At 45.6% G+C, this 24,384-nt stretch overlaps 1 protein-coding gene across 1 annotated transcript; it reads left to right on the top strand.

The window, feature by feature from the left end:
- Window positions 1–1,546: 1,546 nt before the first annotated feature.
- ECRG4 (ECRG4 augurin precursor) lies at window positions 1,547–20,315 on the top strand. Its single transcript, XM_057422361.1, has 5 exons — window positions 1,547–1,724; window positions 13,879–13,984; window positions 14,689–14,736; window positions 17,530–17,687; window positions 19,939–20,315. The coding sequence occupies exons 2-5, from the start codon at window positions 13,900–13,902 to the stop codon at window positions 20,098–20,100; spliced, it is 453 nt and encodes a 150-aa protein (XP_057278344.1). The 5' UTR covers window positions 1,547–1,724; window positions 13,879–13,899; the 3' UTR covers window positions 20,101–20,315.
- The last annotated feature ends 4,069 nt before the right edge of the window (window positions 20,316–24,384 follow it).

The raw sequence follows: 24,384 nt of genomic DNA, 5'->3' as shown, positions 1-24,384 counted from the left end.
TGCACTGTTGGAGCCTGGGTGGCATAAGCAGTGAGAGCAGCTCCTGGAAGCGATGAAGGGAGAAGAGAGGGTGTTCATGGTGGTGAGACATCAGAGAGGCTCAGTCTCATCTAACTTAGTTCTCATCCCTGCATGACGCCCTCCTGACCACTGTGCTGGGGCTCATTCAGTCAGTGACAAGGTGGATTAGGAGAGCAAGTAATAAAAGTTTCTCTTTCACCCCTTGGGGTACTTGCAGCCAAAGCCCCTTCCTGATCCAGATTGCTGCATATGAAGAGCTGTGTAGACTGTCATAATATTGTGGAGAAAGGCAGGGCAGGGGTTGCTTAACCCATCTCTGATGTTGAAATGTTTACTCAGCAGAGCCTCAAGGACCAGACCTGAAGCTAAATTTTCTAAGAGGGCATCTCTTCTAGTCAGTGTGGATGTTTCCTGTGGAGTCAGCAAAGCAAAAAGAAGATTTTAGAAGCTTCCAGGTCCTGTTCCTTTAGGTTTAAATGCCCATGCTAGGTGGATTGGGTTTTGCACAGTAAGCAGCAAGCCACAGTAATGGTATTTCTGAGGTCTGCACGATCATGTTACTTCCAAGTGGCAGCAGTAAGTACAGACTCATTTCTCAGTACTCCTGCATGAATGCAGACGTGTGGCCGGTTGCCTGTAGTTGACTCCCTGTGGAGTAATTGAGCCCTTTGCAGTCTGTAACTGCAAAGAGCTGCTTTGTCACTGTACATCCAGATATGTACCATGGCCATGGATATTCACTGTCATGGGGCCAGATGTCCTGAGGTATGATCTAAAAGGTACATTCATTTCCGCTAAATGCCTGGGTATGTATCTTGTCTTAGGTGCTCTGGTGCTAAAAATATATAATGTACCTCCAAAATATGGCTGTAACTGCATCAAAAGTTTCTTTAAATCAATTGTGATTTCTTTAGGCCCTTTGTAACGTTACTGGGATGTCCCACTGAAAAGCAGAAGTTTTTAATATGCAGATGCCATGCTTGATGCCTGTCCCTGACTAGTTATGGATTCAGAGAAATTATTTTGGTATTACTGATGTCCATCTTGTTTATTCTTCTTGGATTATCCATAATAACAGGAGAAAACACTGCACCTGGAATAAAACAGTTTTTTGCTGTGCAGTTTTGAGCATGACTGTCATTTACCTGGAGTCTTGTTTCCTGCAGTAAGGTGAGCCTGTGGCCGTGTCTTCTCCCTCAGGCTCTCCTGCTGACCCTAGGTGAGCCACCCCTCCACGCACCTCCTGGATGCTCTGCTGTACCAGCACATACGGGCTCCCAACACCTGTAAGAAATTAAAGAGCACTAAAATACTCCATGTGGCCAGTCGCTCATCGTACAGCCAGCACAAAAGCACGAATTCCTTTCACATGAGAACACGGGTACATCTGCTTGCAATCATCTTTCTCCAGGCAGCTAGCCTGATTAAGCAGAAATGTGATTCTCCACACATGGTCCAAGGAGTGCTTGGCAGACACCCTCAGCCAAGGGGCTGGGATTCGGGAGAAGCAGAATAAATGCGCCTTTCACGCCCAGCATCCCCAGCAGTCCTGTGGCTCCTGCGCTCGCAGCCTTGGTCACTTCTTGCCCTGCTTGCAGGAGGCAAGACACACTGAAATAAAGAGAAACTTGTTCTGTGGCAGGAAAGGTCATTTCTTCTGGCCAGGCTTTTGGGAAGGAGACAGGAAGCGTATTATTTTAAAGGTAAACCGATAAAATATTTGTTTGCTGGAGGAAGGGGAGGAATGTCAGAAACATGTCAGCGTTCTTTAGAAAAAGTTATTGTGGTGTCTTACCCCTGCCCTGAAAAGAGCTGCAAGGTGTTGTAAAGAAATGTTTTAGCCCTCAGTGGTCCATAGATCCATGCAGGGTATTTTACTTGTGGGAAGGATTCTCTTTGTCCGTCCATGCATGCATGTGTGTGTGTGCTCACGGGGATGTGAATGCACACTCTTAGCAGAGGCAATGGTTGAAAATATGAGAAGTAAGTAGACGTAGAGGGATATCAGCAGATTCTCTGGTAATGCTATTTGTTTGCTTCTTAATATTTTTTTTATTGCAGCTGACCAACAAGGAATCACTAAAAATGACTACTTCAGTGAAGGCTGCAGTTTGTAGCACAGATGTGTTATGGTTTATGTACTTCTGCAGATTTGCCAGATTCCGTTTCAAAACTTGCCTTTCATGCTGCTTCACAAGAGGGCTGGAGAAGTAATTTATAGGTGCAATTAAGAATGCCATGTTTGGGGAGTTAAGGGAAAGTATTTTTAAGGAAAGCAAACTTGACAGTTGAGTAGCTTGGCTTCACTGTGACTCCTGAAAGCAAACAAATCTGATCATCAGTTAATATGTTTGTAAAAACTAGGTTGCACCCCTCCAAGACTGTTTTTTACCAGCTCATAGTCCAGAGAGATAGCCTGAGGACTTCAGCCAGAGCTGCAGGAGCTGTGCTTTGCCAGAAGAGCACTGCAGTTGTAGCTGTAGTGGCCCCAGGGCACGTGTGTCCCAGCCCAGCTGTGGCATTCCACTGGTTGGACTGATTGAAATGGTCAGAGGTGACAATTCATCACTTCTCTGCCTAACGCAGCTGTGCAGGCAAGTGCTGTGCTGGCAGGCTGGGCAGGGGAACTGGGGACAAGGCAGCCTGCTTTGTGTTTGCCCTTTGGAAGCATATGGTTAAATCGGGTATGGACTTCTCCTAAACTCTTTGAACTGTACTCTTGCCAAGACCTGCCAAAGTCTTGTTTTAGGCCAAGTTATGTTGTTGGCCTCAAACAAATGCCTAATACACTCTCCGAAAATAAGTCTGAGTCTTAGCAGTTTTAGGAATCTAGCTGGTTAAGAAAGTCTTAATGTAAGGGTATGGTGGAAGAACCATACTTGTCTCTTAACAAGTAGAGGGAACAGTGATAGACAGACACTGTTTTCAAAAATAATTGTCACGCAGTTGTCTGTTCACTTGTCTGTATGTTTGACCATTGCAGTTTATTCACCCGCACTCATGCACACGTGCAGAATTTTAAGGTGACAGTAGAATGACTTATGTTAGTACAAAAAGATTCAAAAGGAAACATCTGTCATTAAAAAACAATATGAAAAAAAAACATTTATTGATCACAGGCTGGAATACAGGAATTTTTGCATGCTACGTTTGGCTTGACTTACTATAGACGAGACTTAATGATGGACAGAAGGGTTGTCTGGAAGAAACTGCGAGGTGTCTGATATTTCCCAGGGCTTCTCTCCTGAATGTTCATTTGGGTACTGCAACACACTGATACTCTGTCTATGGATATATCTATTCAAGTATTATTTACAGGTCTCACACTTAAATGTCTTTTTTTAATATGGCTTCATTCTCTGTGAATGCTAATGTGGGTATGTGGAGATCAGGCACAAATTGGATGCCTTTAAGGCTGTGTCAACGGCCTCTGAGGATATTGATCACCAAGTGTGGCTACTGAGAAATGATGCTGAAACCTTTGGAGCTGAACAGTTAACAGAGTGTGGATGGAGCCTGGATTTTCAGTTATAGGATGGATAAGCCATTATATCAGTCTGTCCCTATGCCAGTCAACCAGTCTGATGGTTGGGTCTCAGTGCAGGGATGGGAAAATGCACATCTTTGTTACTCTGCTTTGTGAAGGCTGTGCTTACAGAGAATATTCTTACCACTCACCACACAGCTTTCATACTCAGCAGGAGGCACAAGCACAAGTTTTTAACTTCTGGGAGTCAATGTAATTTGCAGAATTGGGTCCTGCTCTTGCATCTTAGTCTTTCTGATCTGTTACACCATCAGCCTTTGCCTGCTCTGTTGCTTACCTGCAGCTCCTCCTCTCCTTGTAGCACTGTTGTCAACCATCGACCTTCAGATATTGCCTGAAGTCACTGCTGTGCAATTGATGGGAAAATAGTAACTGTTAGGTTGAAGGAAAGTTGGCTTCAGCTGACGTTTTTGTATAAACTCAGAGCAATCAATTTCACAGGTGATTTGTAAATGTACAAACTCCACCTGACTTTTCCTTCCTTTCACATCCAAGAGCGATGCATTGATTTTAAGGCTAGAAGACATCACTCTGGCCTGATCACTTGCATAATTCAGATCCTCTGACATCCCTATATAAACTCATGTTTCTGGATCAAGAAGAGTACTTGTGACAGAGACTGTCTTTTAGCTAGGAAAAAATCCTCTACCCTTAATTAAGAAAGATCCTCATAGTCCAAGACAATCCTTCTGAAGTTGTTCCAGTGTTGTCCAAGAAAAGTGTCTTATACCTTCCATATGCTTGTTAGCACCCATCTGGTATTTCCCCTCAGAAGTTTGACTCTGAGCCCACTACACATCCACTTGGACACAAGCACTCCAGAAGGGAGGCTGCTCCACTACCTCCATGTGCATCACCCATACACATAATCTAAATATTAGTAAACAAAATGCATTTCATAACTGTAATTGTTCTTGTCACACATTCAGCCCCAGATCACTCGGATCATTTTGGATAATTTATTCCTGAAACAGCTTACATAATCTGGGAGGAGAAAAGGCAGATACATTTTTTGATATAATGCTATGAAGAGAATATGCATAGATCTTTGGATCATATTCCTGGTTGGTATTGTTTATTCACATGATAGAGTTTAGATCTCTGTGTGTGAGAGCTTTTTTTTAAATGGAAATATATGATGTTTAAATGGAAACAAGAGATGAATATGAGAGAGCAACCTCTGATGAAGTAAGAAGAGGTGGAATTTGTCCATAATGAGACCAAAATGAACATATTCTGTCAGCCTTTGTTTTAGTTTCTTTTTTTTTTAGCCTAGCCTAGAGTCATCTGTGCACTTGCAGGGAAATTAATCTGTGCTTTGGGCAGTGGGATCTCTCCATAGCTAGGGGAGACTGATGGATTGATTCACATATTAAGACTGTAAGTTCGATGGGAGCTGTGTAGAAATGGTGACAGTAGTGCGGATTTGAGGGCTTTGGCTTCTTTACTAAAACAGATACCTTATAACATTTGCTCCTTCTTTTTTAGATAAAAGGTCCTGTTTATGCTTTGTATTTCTCTCTTCTTTCTGCTGCATGTTTCTCTTCTCATTTTTTTCCTGTGTTTTTCTCTTCTTCCTCTCTAAACATTTCAGTTTGGCTTGTTTAAATTACAAAATAAATTATGAAGTCGTGTGAAGTTAGTAGTATGTGAAAGCTTTTCTATGGGCACATGTAGTGGCTTTGTAACGATTCCGTGATTTGGTTATACTGGGCTTGCTTTTTATTGTTAAGTGAAACATGGCTAACCCAAACCCCATGGCAGAAATTTTGTATCAAAGAATCAACGTTAAAGTGTTGACTTTACTAAACCCAGGGACAGTTGTTGTATTTGAAGCAGCAACACCAGGACTCTTCTTGTTTGTTTGCTCACAGCAGCGGGCCTCCTAGGTCTCTGAAAAATGTGCTCATGTATTGGTTACTGCTTGCTTCAAAGTATCTGTGCTGCCCCAGTTTTCTCTTTGTTGAAAAAAGGCAGCAAGCCTCCTATCTGCGCCCATCTCCTCCCTGCTGCCCAGAGAAGTGGTGGAGTCACCACCTCTGGTGGTACTTGAAAGGCTCGTAGGTGTGGTGCTTAGGGACACGGTTTAGTGGTTAGCTAATAGGCAGTCACTGTCCTTCCCTTATGAAGAGTACTACACATCTGTCATGCAGGGGGTGAAGAGATGTTAAAGCAGGAAAATATTCTTTAAAGCAAAAATAATTGCTGTCTTCTTTAAAAACAAGGAGTTGGTCACAAAGGTTTATAATGGCAGATCTTCAGAAAGGAGGAGGCAAAAGACTTTAGTTTTGGCAGACGTAAGAGATTAAATTTCTCACCCCACCTTGAGTTAATAGAGTTTCAGAATCCCTATTCCTGAAGCAGATAAACTTTCTTGTTAAAGTCTGTATTTGGTTTGGTCCCAGACTGAGTGATCTGGCTCAAAACAGGGCTGTTTTGCCCACCAGGTCATTTCTGATGCAGAGGAAACAACATGTTGGACATGGACAGTAGCATATTAGCTCCTCTGTGCCACAGCCATCCCGTATGGCAAGAGCTCCAGGGTGTAACAGCAATTATGTCAATGCCTAGAGGAGCTAGCAGGGACTTCAGAGGCCTGTCTACATCAACAAATGCAGGCAGGTTCTTCTGCTTGGGTGAAGGACAGCCAGTGTGAGTTCAGAAGTCATAAAGCCCTATTAACACAGAGCTAATGGGCCCTGCTGTGACATGGGTCAGGTTCTGTGCCAGGCTTTGGGATCAGAGCCCAGCGGTGTTCCTCTGCCACCCAACAAACACAGCTCTAGGAGAGCAAAGAGCCAGGGATGAAGCCCCTACTTTTCCAGGGGAGCGTCTGTATGATGGCATTTTGCAAGATCCAGGCATAGCAACAGCAGACTGGTATTTAATCTTTCACAGACAAATGGGATTCTGTAGGGCTTTTGTGATTAAAAATATATGTGTGCATGGGTGCTTGCGGGATACACACCTAAATGATCGCATCAAGCAAAAAACATCCCCTCAAATCTCTGTTCCCCTCAGCCATTGTGATGCCAGGTTAGTACACAAGCCCTTTGAAGTCACTGGCATCCAAAGACAGCCGGGTGCAGTGGGGCTTCACACAGGAAGATTAAAGGTGTTACTGAGCAGCAGCAAGCAGCACCAGCACAAAGAGACTACAGAAAGTGCATTCTCCTGGAAAGAAACCGAACTGTAAATCAGAAAGGTAATCCAACACCAGACAAGAGGAGGCACGGGCTTGTTCACAGGCAGGGCTCAGGCAGGGCACTGGTGAAATTGGAAAGCCCAGGTATAAAGCAGAGCCAGCGAGAGCAGCCACAGAGCAGATCAAGAGAGGTGTAAGGTCACACATGATAACGTCAGGAAGACAAGTGAGGTTTCTGCTCTGATAACCTGAGAATTGTGCTCCAAGCTGGGACGTGCTACATGTTATTAAGGCTCCCAAAGGCTTGTGCTTGACCTGAGGAGTGAGCAATCACCTGCCCTCCTCTGCAGGTGACTTTGCCATATTTCAACCATTTGGGCAGATAGTCTGTGTACCAGGGTCCTGCCTCGGGCAGGCTGGCAGTGCTGCTGGAAATTTCAGCCCATGTGGTTCCTACCTGTCTGAGAAGGCAGGCCGGGGAAAGCAGTTTGTTCTGTTTATACTGAGAAAGCCTGGCAGCCTTCAGGGGATGTGCTGGCTCCTGTGCTTTGAAACAGGCTTCAGACTGATCAACAGCAGCAGTAGTTGGGGATGCTCCCCTTTTCCTTCCTATGAAAATGCACCCACTTTCTCCCATTGCCAATTAAAAACAAATTAGTTTTAAAGCACATGCTCAGGGCATGTGGGCTGTGTCCCTGCAGGTCTCTGAGGTTTACGTCCACAATAGTGAGATTGCAGCAGAAGTGTCTAGGGCTTTCCCTGCCACCCAAGCTGTCATATATTGCTGCTGGGGCTGAAGGGACAGAGGTACAGGAAAGAAAACCTTGGGTAGAACTGTCCTGTCACTGTCTCGAGCCCTTTGCTCCTTGGCATGCAAATGTGTTCTGCTAGCAAACTACCCTGCACCGGCAGAAATACACTGTGAACCATGCCCAGATTTAACAGGCATCCGAGTCATCACTAAGGAGTCATGAAGACACCAAACTGGCCTGCAAGGACCTGTTGTAGGCACTGCTAAAGGCCTCAAATGTGAGACAGGAGGAGGAAGTGATCTGACTGGGCTGCTCAGGTGGGATGGGGTCAGTGTGAATTCAGGTTGCCCCTCTCTCCACAGTGTCCTGCTCTGGGGATAATGTTTAAGAAGCATCAAGTGAGCCCAAATACAGCTATTCCTTAGGATGTGGTAGACATAATACCCTCCTCTGCCAAACAAAGAAGTTCTGTTTCACCAGTTCCACCACATTCCCACTGTGGCCGTACTCTCCCACCTCCTTCTTGGCCTCAGCTCTTGCAAATCGCCTACCTGAGCCATCACATCTCACTAGTCCTTAAGATAACTAACACAGCAAAAGTAAACTGGGTCTGCCTTTTTATCAAACTGAATTGGCTCCAAAAAGTATTAGAGTCAGTGCTTGTAAGAGAGGGGAGGATGAGGTAGCAAGGGGCAGAGAGACTTTGCCATCTTGGTGGTAGCAAGCCACCACATTGACTTCTTAAGGCAGCTGCCTCAGGAAGCACAACCTGGTTTGTGCTGGATTTGTCATAAGGTACTGAACTGGGTGTTGGAAAGGCTGGCTTCTCTGGTAATGTTCTTCACAAAGGAAGACACTCATGTGCACTGTTCTATGAAGGGGTTTAGAGCTGCAGGGGTGAGGAGAGAGGTATTTTTCCAGCCATGATGAAGGTGCCCAAGTGTTTGAAGGTGACTGGGCTTGCAAGAAGCTCTTCACAGCTTCCCCTGGTCTTGCAGTTTCTGACGTGATGGTGCAAACCAGCTCTCTGGTGAAGCACAAGGGAGGAAATACTGTTCCTGTGATGAAGACTTGGGGACCTGTGATGACAGGGAAACTGTGCCAGTGGGTGGTGGTATGGGACACTCTTCAGGAAAGGGCTTGATCCCTGAATAGCAGCGGTCACTGATGACACAATGTAGTATCCAGATCGCTTTATTTTATTATATGAATGGCACCCACTCCATGAGTAAGCCCAGAGTTTTGGGGAAAGAACTGTGTGTACAAACCATTAAGACAGCAGTAATGCATAGGAAGAGGGATGCTAAAGCCAGATTGTTAAATTTAATGTTTTTAAGACTTTGCATTTACTAATCTTTGAGTATTTGCAACTCATTTGATGTGTTTGGGGCTTTTGTTGTTTTGAGGTCTTTTTGCTTGTTGGTTTGTTTGTTTTTAACTAGCTTGCATGCATTCTGGATGTGAACAACAAAGTGAGTGTCGGACAGTGAGGGAATAAAAACACGTCAGAAATAGCTCAGGAATTAGTGTTCATAAAAAATGTTTTGAAGCATAAAGAGTCCCAGGAGAGAGCAGTAAAAGAAAGAGTGATTTGAATAAAATCAGGCCACAATAAAAAGACACGTTGTAATGTCCTACAGTCTGTCTCCACCTCCCTTCCTGTTAGATCTGAATTGCTGTATACTTCCAGGTTTATCCTAAGGATACACTGGATGCAGTGAAAAAGGGGAAGGATTTCTTAGAGAACTTTTTGATCCCTTTGCCAAAAGGAAGCAGCCATGATCAGAAAATGTTGTCCAGCTGATCTGCTTCTCACTGTGCTTATCGCGAGAGGTTAATTCTGTAGTGCGGGCAGAAAAGTTCTGTCAGTTAGTGAAGGGAGGAGGATGGACAGACCAACAGAAACCACTTCTTATCTGACAGGGTCAGCCAGAAGGTGCAAAATATATTTTCAGTAGCCAAACACAGAGGGAAAAAAAAGAAAGACGTGTTTTAAGGGGTTTTCTATGGAAAATATAAACACTAATATTTGTTGCTAACATGGACCAAAGTAGTGGTGCAACCAGTTGAGACACAACAGATGAAATGTGTCCCAGCCATGTGTCGAGGCCAACAAGACTCATAGCAAGCAAAAATTAAACTTTACCTAAAGGAAAGGCGTTTGCCCTAGGACTTGGGGCTGATCCTGTCACTATCAGGAGGTCTCTAGGGCAGTGGAAAAAATAGTATGAAACTCAAAATGTTTTGGGAAGAACTGACTGATGACTTCTGTTTGGAAGCAAAACATGACTCCTGCAGTTTTCTTGGAAGAGGCTGCAGAAAACAATCTGGAATGTCAAGTGCCTCTGTCCTAAGGCTTGCGACTGGGCTCATATGGCTTGGAGAGTCTGTAAAAAACTCACGTAGCACAAACCAGTCATTTTCTGGGTGTTGGGAGTGTTGTTCAGTGCTGCTGCATTCCTGATCAAATGGGTTGTTTTAGTGGATCATTAAAATATTCATGGTGCTTCATTGTGAGAAGATGAAATGTCATCTCCTGCAGTCCCTGGCTGATTTCCAATTTACCTATTTGCCTACAAAATTATGCTGGTGCCAGGTCGTAATATTTTATCGTGTCTTGTGTTTTTTTCCTTGAAAATCCAGCTTTGGGACTCCTGTGATTGTATAAATATTTTATCTACTCTGCATTTAAGAATATTATTGCTTTGAAATGCTTGAAATTGTGAAGCCTACTAAAAGAAGGGAAGTAACTAAGCTCAATCTTTTCAATACAATTTTTTTGTGCTCTGAATTACTGAATATCCTTGAATGGCCATTACGGATACTATCTCTTACCTTTTTATGAGTACACCACAGTTCTCTCAACAGCTACTGTGATGAGATGCAAAAGCAGAGGTGTTTCTGCTATTCAGGCATCTCTCAGTACTTAATTTTGGGCAAAATGTACAATAATAATTAAAAAAAATCAAACAAAAATTCAGTGATGTTTTGAGGCAGAGACTTCCCCACCCCTCATCTAATTCAGATCAGTTAAACAGCCACACATGCCCATTTTATCTACCTGTAGAAGCCACTGGGTTTAAAACCACTAAGCATGAGCTCAGAGATCACACAGATGAAATGGGGTCAGCTGAGCAGTCACTAAACACTCAGTGAGTTGCAGAAATATTTACTAAATCAGCTTGGATCTTCTTTGCTTATCCCAGATAACACACACGAAGTCCTGCAGGCTCCAAAAACAATGCTGGCCAGCAGTAGGCTCAGCAATTGGGGTTTTTCTGGCTCCAGTGAGTTACTTGCCTGGTTCCTGCCCACTTTTTCTCTCAAAGTCAGGTTTAGAGTGACTGTTGGATCGCTCCCAGTTTTCTGACCCAAGCTTTGGACCATTGTCAAGCCCCATGCTGGGGAAGCAAAGAAACCCACCAGCTCCATCCTGTTACCCTGCTACAGCATCCCTCCATCTAGTGGTCCCCATTACGCTAAGGGGCTTAATGGAACTTTATACCATGCCTTGCTCACCACTTGTCCTCGAGCTGTCTGGGGAGCTCTCCTGCTGGCAACATTAGTTAACATCTTTCGATAACGCTTCAACACCAAGAGTCTACCATTGTCATCAGTGGTGATGAAAGACATTTAAGCAAATGATGTCAGTAGTGCAGACTTGCTTACCTAGAGCCCTTAGGGGGTGTTGCACAGTCGTGCTGGCAGAGAGCTCCCAGCGCTGGTGTGCCAGCGGAGGCAAACTAAGCCCTAAGACAAGCATTAAACTCCTCCATGCTAAAGAAGGGGATGTTTTAGAGTGATGTCACTGCTGATGGAGAGATCCCAGCAAAACACTGCAGCACCCAAGTCACACGCGCAGAGGCTGTGGTTTTACATGACAAATAGCAGAAAGGGGTACTGCGGGTGTGCCAATAAACACGGATACTCACTTGAAGGTAAACACTTCCTTGTGATCATGATGCAGCAGTTGCAAGCTCAGCAGAAAATGTCTTACTGCAACAGGAGGGCAACACTGCCTCAGTCCTTAAAACAAGCTGGAACACAAATAAAGATTGTTACTGGAAAAATATCATCTCCTTTCCACCGCTGCCTTTGAAAAGAAGTGGTGTTATATTTTTACTCAGCTTCTTTCTTTATGTCTAAACTTTCATCCCCTGAACTGACAAAGTGACCTCTTCTGGGAAGATGCTGCACTCAGTTTAACCCTGAGCATTATATTCTTCTACCAAGCACTTCTTCCACCACTAGAGCAATGATTTTCTACAATAACCTTGCACTTGAGTCAATCTGTTCCCTGGGTTTCACCAGATATAGCATTTTATATCCGTAATTTCTTGAGTCATGGTGTTATATTTGGTATCCAGAGGAGGTTTTGTGTTTCGTATTCTTTTGGCTCAGAGGCACCAAGTACCTGAAGTTCTGCAGAACCCCAGTTTCCACAAAAGGCTTGTTACAAACTAGTCAGGTGAAAACAACACCCTCTGCCATTACCAGTATAGCAGTAGAACATAAACATTCATGTGTTATCACCTTGGCTTTCTAAATTATCTACATCATGGCTGTTTCATGTAGCCTTGCATATGTGCTCTTCACTGCTGTCCCTTCTAGCTATATTCTGCAACTAGTCATTCAGAAACCTCAGGTGGTTTTAGTAAAGAGGCTGTCAACGTTAAGCTGATGAAAGAGTGTATTGATTCAGAAGAAGGGGTGTTTGCTCCAACACATGCCATTAAATCTGCTGACGCTTTATACATGGAGCTGTGGAGAGAAACCACTCAAAAGCAGTGACAGAAAGGGCAAGCTGGTTTTGATTCCCATTTGCACTGAACTGAAGCCTCCTATGGGAGCGCTTCCATCGCAGACAGGAGCCTGGAAGGGGCTGATGCCGCCTGCTCTGCCCCCCAAAGCTGTGGCTCTCACAGAGAGCAAAGGGCACTTGGGCCGGAGTGACTGTGTTGCTTTTTCAAGCTGTTGCTGGTGCTGCTTCAACTGTGATGGGCAGAGAGGCCTGAGCATAACCCTGAGGGTGCTGGGGGATGGAAGGGAGAAGAGGGAACACTTTGGGTGCAGCTCCAAGTACTTTTTCACAAGGAAAAAGATGCGTGGGGCAGTCAGAAGCAGTCACCTGAAGCAATGATCAGGCTGTGGCTGGGACACTGCTGAGAGATCAGCCCTTGCTGGCGTTCCTTCTGTACTTTACTGTGGGTGATAAAGTCAGGCATAGGGTCTTGTCCCACCACCACAATTAGCCGTGCCTGAAATAACACTGACAGGCTCCACATCTCATCACAGGGAGTTGCCATGCCAGTGCATGGCCCCCTCACCACACATGCACATATATGTATATATACACACACGTATTCAATACAGATATTTCTATAGAATTACAATAGATACAGTGTGTGTGTATATCCTCATCTGTACCCAATCTGGAAGCAGTCCTTGGATCAGGGAGCCAAGGCCTCTGTGCTTGCCAGGTTTCCTACAAGTAGGTTACAGAGAGAGCCCAGCTCACCCCTGCTCACCCTGGCCTACCCCCAGTATCCCTCCTGTGTGCCTCTGTACCCTGGCACAGCTTCAGCAGCAGGCGAGATGCCCATAACTATCCCCTGAGTATTGTGAGTCAGTACTGCGATGGAAGAGAGAGGCTTGTGTCCGAGCATGGGCAAGGATTTCACTATGCTTTGTCTCATCTGGGCTGTTTCTGAAGCAGAGAGACAGTGAATTCACAGAGAGAAGCTTAAGTCTGAATTAGGAAGAGACAGAGTTAAGTTTATGCACCATTACAGTTATGATACTGCTGGACAAGGAGTTTTATGTAGTTTGTGAGTTTAGCTTTTGGTCCCTGAATTTTTGCTATAAGGTAAACCTGTCTATATGCAGAAAAAGAAATCAGAATTATTTTTAGAGCTGACCAGTTAAAATGCATTGATGTACACTGCGGACTTGGAAGGGGGATTTGGTGGAGTGGGAGGAAGGGAGAGAGAAAAAACCTTGAACTGGGTCACCTTTGGTTGATTCTGAATCATTTTTCCACCAAGACAACCTCTGAATTTCCCTCTGCTGTTCCAGCCAAGTGACAAACTGGTTTCATGCATACAGAAATGCTAAATGATGTGCTACTGCTATGTTTTAATTCCCTGTGAGAAAACCCTGCATGAATGAAAGGTCTTTACCGATTGAGCTGGATTATGTGTAACCCCAAAACAAAATCACTGCTGGGAACTGGCAAACCCGCCGCTGGCTACCGGGAGCTCCCCGACCTGCAGCGCACCGCGGCTGTCCTCGCTCCCCCCACTCACCTCTGCCGCCTCTCCGCCCCTCCCCGTGGCGTCGGGCCGGGGCGGGCAGGAGCGCCCCTTCACTCCGCTCCGTCTCCATCCCCATCCTCATCCTCCCGTCTCCTCCAGCCCAGGTGTCTCGCCGCTGCCATGCTGCCGACGTGTCCCCGAGGAGCCCTGCCCGGTGCCTCCCTCCTCTTCCTCCTCCTTTTTCCTCTGCTCTGCGCAGCCCCCGGTGAGTGAGCTCCCGCGGCCGGGACGGGGTGCGGGGATGGATGCGGGATGCGGGGAGAGAAAACACAACCCGACGCGTCCTGGGGAGAGGAAGGAGCCTTCCCCTGGTGTCCTGCATGAGTGAACGCCTTCGGTCACGCCAAAACTTGTGCAAATTGAACATTTCTGTTTTAAAGAGCTCGTTTTCCAGAGCAGAGCCCTTGCAGGTCAGACCTGTTGCATTGCCCGGCAGCGGGCTAAAGCCTTGGATCCCTTCTGAGAAAGGGCTTCAGTAAGAACAGCTTTGGTGTGCTTTGTGACAGGCTGCCAGGCACAGTTCTGAAGTAGCCAGGTCATTGGCATGCCCCTCGCTCAGTAACCTGGGGCTCCCAGGGCTACTGTGCTGGCTGTACGCTGCGTCACAATACTGGCACTGGCTACAGTCTTCTGCTGAAAAATATGATTTAATTGGTGAAGAGGCCACTATTGGGGTTTTCTTGCCAAGAAAAGCTGGGGAGAGGATGTCAGAAGCTTCCCTGCAGTGTATGTTGCGCTGGATTGTAGAAACGGGAGCAAAGGGAGGCAATGGGAGCAACTTGCCAGAGAGTTCTGGCTCTTGGTCTGGAGCTATGACAAAAATACTTTCAGTATTCTCTGAGATGCAAACTTTTTTTTTTTTCCTTTTCCTTCTTAGTAAATGTATGTGTTTTATTTTTACTTGTCTAGATGTGTCAAGGGGGAATAAGCTTAAAGAGATGTTTCAGAAACGAGAAGGTAAGTGAAGAGACAGTGAAGTGCTTCCCCTTATTTTTCCTTTAGTCAGTTGATGTCAGTCAAAGCTGCCAACATGTTGCCACTGAATTTACAGCTCAAGGCAGACAGCCAGAGAAACAGTGGCCAAGTGCCCGGTTCAAAGCTGGTAGCACACAGCTGCTCTCTCTGCATGCCATACCAAAAGCCACCCAACTAGAATCACAGAATGGTTTGGGTTGGAAGGGGTCTTAATGATTACCTAGTTCCACCCCCCTGCCATAGGCAGGGACACCTTCCACTAGACCAGGTTGCTCAAAGCCCTGCCCAGCCTGGCCTTGAACACTGCCAGGGATGGGGCAGCCACAGCTTCTCTGGGCAACCTGTGCCAGGGCCTCACCACCCTCGCAGGGAAGAGCTTCTTTCTAATACCTAATCTAAATCTCCCCTCTTTCAGTTTAAAGCCATTCTCTCTTGTTCTGTCACACCCTTGCAAAAAGCCCCTCTCCAGCCTCTTCTAAAGGCCCCCTTCAGGTACTGGAAAGCTTCTATAAAGTGTGCCTGAAGCCTTCTCTTCTCCAGGATGAACTGTCTCAGCCTGTCTTCATAGCAGAGGTGCTTCAGCCCTCTGGTCATCTTTGTAACCCTTCTCTGGACTTCTTCCAATAGGTCCATGTCCTTTTTATGCTGGGGTTCCCCAGATCTGCATGCAGTACTCCAGGTGGGGTCTTACGTCTGTTTGGGATGTGGTATTGGCAAGGCTGGAGGCTCAGCTCATCAGAGCCCCCTCTGAAAACCAGGGTTCCCTGCCCCAGGCAGTATGCTGGCATTTTGCTCTGCGCAGTGTATAGCATCTACCTTTCCCAGTGTACACATGGCAGATGTGGCATTCAGCTGGTTTATTCTGGGAAGTCACAACCTTTTCCAAGGAATTTCAACACATAGAAATACTGCTGGCTCAGGTGCAGTGAATAAAATGTGCAAACTGGGCTTGCTCATGACGCCTTGACTTGTTCCCTTTGTCCTCCGGGCCCCGTGTGTGCTTCCTTCTTGGAAGACTGCTTCTCTACAGGAGAGATGATGGCCGAGGGCCCAGTGGGCAGATGCACTGAATGGCTCGCTGGTTGAGGGAAAGGACTGGAAACAGAGCTGGCTGGGGACAAGCAGCACTGCAGCAGATGGGGGCAGGCTGAAGAGGCCTAGAAGTTCTGGTGTCCTCCCCTCAGCCTGCTCCATGTCTAAGGCAAAGAATTTACATCCCCCACAGAGCAGAATCCCACTTTTTGCAAGGCTGCTGAACTTCCCACTGGGTTTTTCCTGGACTCACCCACCGCCTCTTTGCCAGCCCCAAAACATGCATCCCATCCACAGATGTTTGCCTTCCACATGGGTTCCCTGCCTTACCATTCTGCAGTGCTTGCGTGCAGATAGGAGTGACTGCTTGTCACAGCAACCCTCCCTGTGCCCCAGTAGCAATCCACCTGTCTGTTCGGGTCCCCTGATGGGAGGGACCTCCCAAAGGAAGGCTTTTGCAGCACACAAGCATTATGGCCTAGACCAGGGAAAACCCCAAAGTCTTGCACTGATGATGGAGGGAATATGTAGCCCCTTAATTCCCGCCTCACCCCCCTTCTGCAGCGCCAAAGCGAGCAGGCTAAGTGCACAGTGTTGGTTCCTTCCCTGGCAGTGTCCCTTGTGCAGGGCTCATTGACATGGCATTTGTTCAGCAGTCCTGCTTCTCAGTCATAACACCCAGGTTGAGTGCACGGGGAGTTACCAGTTTCCAACCCATCACTGCAGGGCAGCCTGCTGCTTCCCACTCTTCCTGTGACAACTCATCTATCAATCACTTTTACCTCTTGAATCTCCTTTCCCCCTGCAGTCCCTCACCGCCCACCATGGGTCTGCCCACCTTCTGCTTCAATGGTTTTCACATCTCCATCTGACTTTCCTGTCTGCCCCAGCCTCTTCCCTCGCATCCTCCAAAAATTCCTATCCAAGTTCCTGGGTCTCTCCCTCATTGCAGCAAACCTTCTAAAGGCAAGACGTTCCTCCGATTCATATACATGCTTCTTCTTTCACGGGGAAGACAAAACATCATGCCATGTTTCATCATTTCCATGCATGGCAGGGGGCTAGCCCGTCCTCACATACACACCTTTCAGAGGTACATAATTTCGTCTAGCAGCCATAGAAAACTGCCGGCCCTTAGGCATGGGGCAAGCCAGATGGCACATCTGGGTCTAGCCGGTTGAGGGCATTCCCATGCATCCACCAAGCAGTGTCCTGTGGAAGCCTGATAGGGTTTTATTTTCAGGCATACAGAGCATTTAGTAGTATTCGGTATTTAAAAGCTACATTTTTAACAACAGATTCAAAAATCTACCTTTTTATGTGTGCCTCCCTTCACCCTAGTAAGTTAACATTTCTCCAGGCTCTTCAGGCTTTTTAACTTCACCTCGCATCTCCATTCCCATTTCTGCAACAGCAGGACAGATTCCAGTCTCCTCTCCTCAAAGCACAAACCCATCGTGTATATGCTCTATGAGTTTGGGTTTATTTATTTAAATACCTCACTTAGCTTCTGTCTTTGAGCTCAGAACAGCTTTTCAAAGTCCAAGTGGATGGGTGTAGCTGAGGAATCCTATTGCATCGATGGTTGCTGAGTTTATTACTGCTACTGCTGTCACACACATCGTGCTGCCAAGCACAAAGGTGATGGCACGATGTGAGAAGCATTTTCTCACTTGCTGCAAGCCTCAGGATGACTAAAAATTTCCTGGCATGTCTTTTGGGGGTGGGGGGGATTAATTTCAGCCCCAGTTGCCACGAAGCCTGAGCTGTCAGTGAAAGAAACAACAGCCAAGGCATTCCTAAACAGCCTGAGACGCCAGAGGCGCCAGCTGTGGGACAGGAGCCAGCCTGATGTACAGCAGTGGTACCAGCAGTTCCTGTACCTGGGATTTGATGAGGCGGTGAGTAAAAAGCTTTCCAGGGCCAGTAGAGCTTCAGGGTGTGTGGCTATGAGTACACAGCCATGGGGGCAACCAGAGAGAGAAGATGCCCCACTTCTGGTCACAGATACTGCGGTTTCTGTTTGTAAAGTAGCAAATGTTGCACGGAAATGTAAGCTCTGTTATTTGTTAGAGAATTCTTTCTTATTTTGTTAATAGAAAAAATTGACATTCGAATTTTGTGTGGAGGTCTTGGCTGTGACTGAACGTAGCTTAATAAATTGCAAATGGATGTATAAACAAAGCTTGCTTCGAGAAATAGGCGGTGAGACCCAAAGCAATCAATCGTATTTCAGGAAATTAATTTGGCAGCCTCAACCTTATCAATTTACTTTTAAACACTCTGATAAATTCACACCAACCTTGTCATGATTGGCATTCCTCAGTGAAATTGCACTAACAATATATACCTACTGCATGCCTGGGCCTCCATGGTGCAGGCAGCTCCTGACTGCATTGTGAGCACTGGCTGCTGTGCCTTGACTCTAAACGTGAAAAGAAAACCATTTGATAATGTGCAGCCAACCTCCCTTCAAATGAGAATCACAGAATGGTTTGGGTCGAGTACGACCTGGAGATCATCCAGTTCCAACCCCCCTGCCATGGGCAGGGACACCTCACACCAAACCATCTCACCCAAGGCTCTGTCCAACCTGGCCTTGAACACTGCCAGGGATGGAGCATTCACAGCCTCCCTGGCAACCCATTCCAGTGCCTCACCACCCTAATAGTAAAGAACTTCCTCCTTATATCTAACCTGAACTTCCCCTGTTTGTCTGAACCCATTACCCCTTGTCCTGTCACTACAGTTCCTAATGAAGAGTTCCTCTCCAGCATCCTTGTAGGCCCCCTTCAGATGTGGAAGGATAATTAACCCAGTTAATTTGTAAAAACACTGGAGTGGAATCAAGTGTTCACAGCTCTGCACAAAGCTTTAGTAAACAGATGCTGAAATAGGGTGAAAAATGTGCATTTATTGCAGTCTCACATGTAGAATAATTTCTATGATAATAAGAGGTAAAAACAGTTATAGATGCGGAAGTTTTGGCTTCTGTTAGCTGCATGAATGTGTTTAATGAGATTGCATTGGCACGGGCAAGCTGGAGAACATTTTGGACCTTCATGCTATGTGGATTGCTTAGAAGATGAATGCATTCATTTTCAAAGCTGGAACAATTAGAAAAATAATCCTTTGCTTGGACTGAAATGATGAAGGATACTTTTCTGTTTTATCCCCTGGGCATTATGCAGATAAAAGTGACTTTTTAACATTAGGGCCATAGCACCCTCCCCCAATAGGAATAGGAAAAATAGGCAAAGTGATTTTATGCATCAGAAACTAAAGACTGGGGGCAAATACCAAGAAGTAATAAGGACAAACCATGTAGATAAGACAAATTCTCCTCTGTGCTCCTGTGTGCATTTCGAAGACTGAAATGAGGCCTGTTGTGGGATACAATGAATCTGCTTAGTAGGTTTTCTTGAGTATTAAGACACAGTTTTAACAATGAAATAACTGTTTGTTCCAAGCAAAGGACTTGGGCCATGCTTACCCATTGTGTATTTTGCAAAACTTTTTTTCCAAATCTCAGCCAAAAATATTTCCAAAGAGTCATTCAGATGGAAAGGCTTTGGCTTGGCAAGTATTTGATATCCTTGCACACAGTTTTTCCTCTGCTGTTGTGAGCAGAATTGAACTGCTTATTGCATTTCCATAGCTAGAAGGCTGCACTGTACCTTCATTTTTACCCATGTAAAAGAGAACCAAAAGATCACAGGCATAAAGCAAAAGCCCGTTGCACCCACTCTGCAGTCAGTGACATTTTGATTAAAGGCATGGGACAGTGGGGAACCAAACCTTTAGATTTTTAAGTGCAAAACATTGAAAGGTTTTCATCGTCCACCATGGAAAAAGTAATTGAAATACTAAAGGTGCTCAGTGAGTGTCTCAGTTTAAGCACTTTACAGGGGGCAGTGGGTGTTGGGCTGAATCCCACGTGGGCTGGACAATTCCTGCACTTAGGACCCTGATAAATCCCATAGAGAAGGTAGGTACAAGTCACAGACCCCACAGAGCTAAAGATTTCATTTCGACAAGCACACAAAGGATCTGAATTTCTGAAAGAGACAAAATGAACCTGTTGCACCATTTCTGTTTCTCTCTCTTTGTTGCGAAGTTTAGGTTAGGAATGTATTCTCTTTTTTTCCGCAGAAATTTGAGGATGACATGTCCTACTGGACCAGCTTAGGGCGTGCTCGCAATGAATACTACGGTGGGTACTACCAACACCACTATGATGAAGATGCACCGATTGGTCCACGAAATCCACACAGTTTCAGGCATGGAGCAGGTGTCAACTATGATGATTATTAATGCCATTTACCCTGCTATAGCTGGTGCCTACACAGCTGCACTGCATGAGGCTGAGTCGTCCTCCCTCAGCCTTGCTTTCCTTCCATTCATGTAAAACAGCAAGAGCAAAGGAACTGCCAGACTAAGACAAAAGCAACACGACTTTTTTAATTATTGTTACTTAGTAGCACGCTTTATATAAAGTGTTATAGAAATAAAGCTTTTTTGATAAAGAGGTTGTCATTATTTAGTACAGTTTGTAGCACCGTGTTTCATTCCAACTGTATTACTACAGATTCCTTTTTAAAGGGCTCTTTCATTTGTTTTCCTGCAATCAATCACAAAATTACATTATATCATCTAGTTTGCGGCACAATATAAGCCAATGCATTTCAGATGTGCCAGTTCATTCAGATTTGTGCCAACAAATAAATCCAGTTGCCCTTGGGGGGATAAGAAAAAACACCCAAACATTCCTCTCAGCTGAAGTGCTGCCTTGCTGCACTTGTTGAAGTGCTCTGCTGTTTCTGTACCTACCACACACAGCCCTTCAGACTGGTGTGACATGGCACTTCTGCAGCTCCTGCTGGGGCAAGGACAGATGTTCACAAAAGCCAATTCAGCGTGGAGGAGCTCCCCTACCTGCACGGCCTGTGAAAGGAAAGGATCCTCCAGGGAAGGGGCTCAATGCAGGAATCTGACTTCAGAAGCAATTGCTGAGATGCACAGCATTTAGCCTGAGCGGCCCCAACCCCTCCCAGGCACGATAACCTGAAGGTTATCTTTGATGAATACTCCCCTTTGTGTCCTTTCCACTGAGCTACAAGCTTCCAGGCTAGCTCAAAACGGAATACAATAACTAACTAACCTATTTAAAATGAGGTTAGCATCAGATAGCATCCAACACAGTCCCCAAGCACAATTCTTACCTAGTTCCCTCTATCCTCAATTCAAACTGGAGTCTATACATTACCAAAATGCATCAGAGCCTGGGCATTTGTCAATGAAGTGTAGTGGGGATTAGAGGGAGGGGTGGTTAGTGGGGTTAAGATCCCCCAAATACAACCAGCTTTTCTACCACAGCAACATCAGCCACACTGCTGCTTCCCTCGTTACTGTGAAGTCCTCATGAAATCTAGGAGGGAGATTTCAACTGTCAGGGGCTTCAGGAGGAGCTTGGTGGAGGAAAGAGATTGGGCAGGTGAGAAAGGGTGGCTTTTCCACAGCTTCTGGAGCTGAAACATCAGGATAAAGAGAGATGAAATGAGTACTGCAAATGCCAGCTGGCAGAAAGGACAGCAGGGGTGTTTCAGCTGTCTGTCATCTAAAGCTTACCAGGAATTTCCAAAGCAAGGATCACAGTAACACCATTCTTTACACTTCACTTGTTTCTTAACCAAGTGTACTTCCTAATCTTCCTCTTAAAGCCACCACTGTGTGATGGAGTGGTGTCTAGGACAGGCAGCCCAGCAACATTCAGCTCCCTGCAGGACCGCTTCCAGGGAGACAGCTCTTTGCTGAGGGATCCAAACTGAACAAACATGTTAGTCACTTCTCCTCTGCACGTACAGATACACGCTGGAGTTACATGCTCCAAAACCTCAGCTTCCCCTAGGTTTTGGAGGGCTTGCCCTTAGCAGAGTCCTTGCCAGTTTAATCACTTTAAAACTGGTGTATTTCCTTGGTAGAAGAGCCTTTATTCCAAATACAGAATATCTCATTCTGAGTCAAGCACGCACTCTTTTGCACAGTTGGAAAACACCTATTCCTAGAAGAATACTTGAATTTTTGTGTCTAAGCAGAAAAATGCGTTGAATTTGGTGCCATTTGAACCATGCTGATCATTTCCATCATTTCCCAGAATTTACGATGATTGGGAATACAGACCTGCTGAATAGGGAAAAATAAAGTGCTGTAAATAAACACCAGCTCTTCCAAGGCCTTTGCAAGCTGTGTCTGTTCCTGCAGACTGACTCAAGCCCAGCAGCTCTCCGTAATTTGCAGGCTCACAAAGCTACGATCTCTCTCTTCTGAGGAGAGGGCACCCACCTTCTTGCAGAGGGGTGCACCTGCAGTGCGATGCAGCAGCGCTGATGATGCAAAAGCACATGCAATAAGTTACAGAGAAAGCAAGTGCGATCTGTCACAGGTTTGGGCAAAAAAGGAGGAAGACCATTAGAAAGCAAAGTCTGGCGGTATGCTGGAGTGCTCCTAAGTTAACTACATTAACAAAGTTAATTTCCTGTCAACTTTTTTTCTGCCCCAAAACACAGACAAAAACTGTGCATCCCCTCACAGCCTCTCCACTATGCTGTGCAAGACAGCACAGAGTGCTTCGCATCATCATTATCCCCAGCCATCCCACGGTGGGAAGGGTCTTAATTCCCCTTAAGTTCCTATTTGTAACACAAAAATGTTGAGGGTGAGGGACCGGGCACTTTATTCACAGGACTGCTTTCCAGGGGGAAGATGCAGGTTTCCTTGCTCAAAGCAGCTTTCTCTGCAGTGGGGCAGAGCCCAGATTGCTGCCCTTGGCTTTGATAGTACTTCAGGCCACCCCAAAGTTCCCTGTGGCTTCATGATTTGGACCTTTCAGCTGCTTCAGCCATGGCATGGCCAAGGAATTCAGAGGATCCCCCTCACTACAGAGAAGCGTGTCAGAAACTAGGGAAAAAAGCAAGCATGGACCAGCTGATGCCTGTTCCAGCCTGTAAATGGAAACAAAACAAGGTGGACGAGAAGTTGTTGCCACATTTGTTATTATGGGATAGGCAAGTGAGAGTGGGGAAAGGGAATAGGAAAAGGACTAGAGAACTGGTCCGGGTTTTTTTTTGTTTGCAAGAAATATGAAGTGTTATTTCAGAAAAACCTCCCTGTTACGGAATCACATTTGGGAACCCCCTTGCCATACAAGAGGAACCATGCTTTTCTCCAGAGCAATTGCTGCTGTTCCTGGTAGCTCTGAGTTAGAGCCTCAAACAGGGCATTCTCTTCTGCTGCCACTTTTGATCCAAGCACAGGGATACATTCGCAATAGAGCAACTACAGATTTGTAGTGGGTGCATTCCCACTGATTTCTGGGAGGGGTTGTACAGATGGACCAGCAATGCTGAGTACACGCTTCCCCTGCTAGTAACAAAGCACTTCTTCCCATTTACGGGTCTTCTCTGATCAGCCCCTAACAATCCTCAAGGACTTCTTGGCCTCAAGCAGCGTTAACTCAATACTAGGAAGACTGGGGACTAGCTCAATCTATCACACTAATCAAAGCCCTGGTTTGTCCTCTGTTATCCTGTTCTCTAAGGCTAATGAATTTACGCAACTGTGTGCCTTCCCCTTTTTCCCTTGCCTCTTTCTCTCAACTCTGAAACTCAATTCTAACACTGACTGAAGTGAAAGGTTTTTTTCAAATATATTATATTCCTGGAAATGCATTAAAAAATAGATGACAGAGACATTCATAAATGCCAGAGAGCAATGAGCTCACTGGCTACAAAACCAGCCGTGTCCATATACATTAGAACTGCAAACACCCTAGACACAGGAAGACTGTCAGATCAGATCATGATTTCCCCATACAGCAAAAAATCTAACATAGACATGAGACTTTGCTAGACTATGTATTCATGGAACTACTTGAAATAAATTTGGTCTTCAAGCCCAACTATAGCTCGTCTGTAGACCAGCAATGTGTTTTACAGTGCTCCTGAGCAGCCTACATGTAGAAATAAAGCAACAGGACATCATGTTTTAAAAAAAATTATAAAATCCAACTGTGGGTCTCACACTATGGTAACTTCCAGCAGCAAGAGTAGTCCTTCCTATGAGGTTCAAGCAACCCACAGCGCTGGATGCCTTGCATACATCTAGAAGGCTGATCTCACTCGCCAGCACCAAGCTTGCCATTTCACCAGAGACCTCTGCTACACTGCATATTCTGTACTAAGAGAGGAGGACATGCATCTAACACCAGCTGAGCAGCCTGTTCATGCAGATCACTATGACTAAATAGGCACTTCAATGCATCCATTTATATGTCACGTTAGTTTTAACTTGCCCAGGGGTCAGCAGAAAATCCCAATTCTCAGATTTCCTGAAAAAAAACCCAATTACAATACATTGTGTTCTGGCACAGAAATGAGAACACGTCTCAGCTTCATTTACTCCCAACTCCTATGTTTCCAAGCTTTCAGTGCTGTATTCAACTGCTGTCCAACAGAAGTGGCTCTTCTGGCAAGGCAGCCGCTGTTTGTTACCTGTGGTTCCCTGCAAACATGATTACTTCCTTCTCCTACTGAGATGTAT

Source organism: Pezoporus wallicus, unplaced genomic scaffold (assembly GCF_028554395.1).
Source record: "Pezoporus wallicus isolate ANWC-B61680 ecotype Strahan unplaced genomic scaffold, APGP_CSIRO_Pwel_v1 contig_5785, whole genome shotgun sequence".
NCBI lineage: Eukaryota > Metazoa > Chordata > Aves > Psittaciformes > Psittacidae > Pezoporus > Pezoporus wallicus.
The sequence above is the reverse complement of the archived record's forward strand: the minus strand, read 5'-3'. Positions and strand labels throughout refer to the sequence as shown.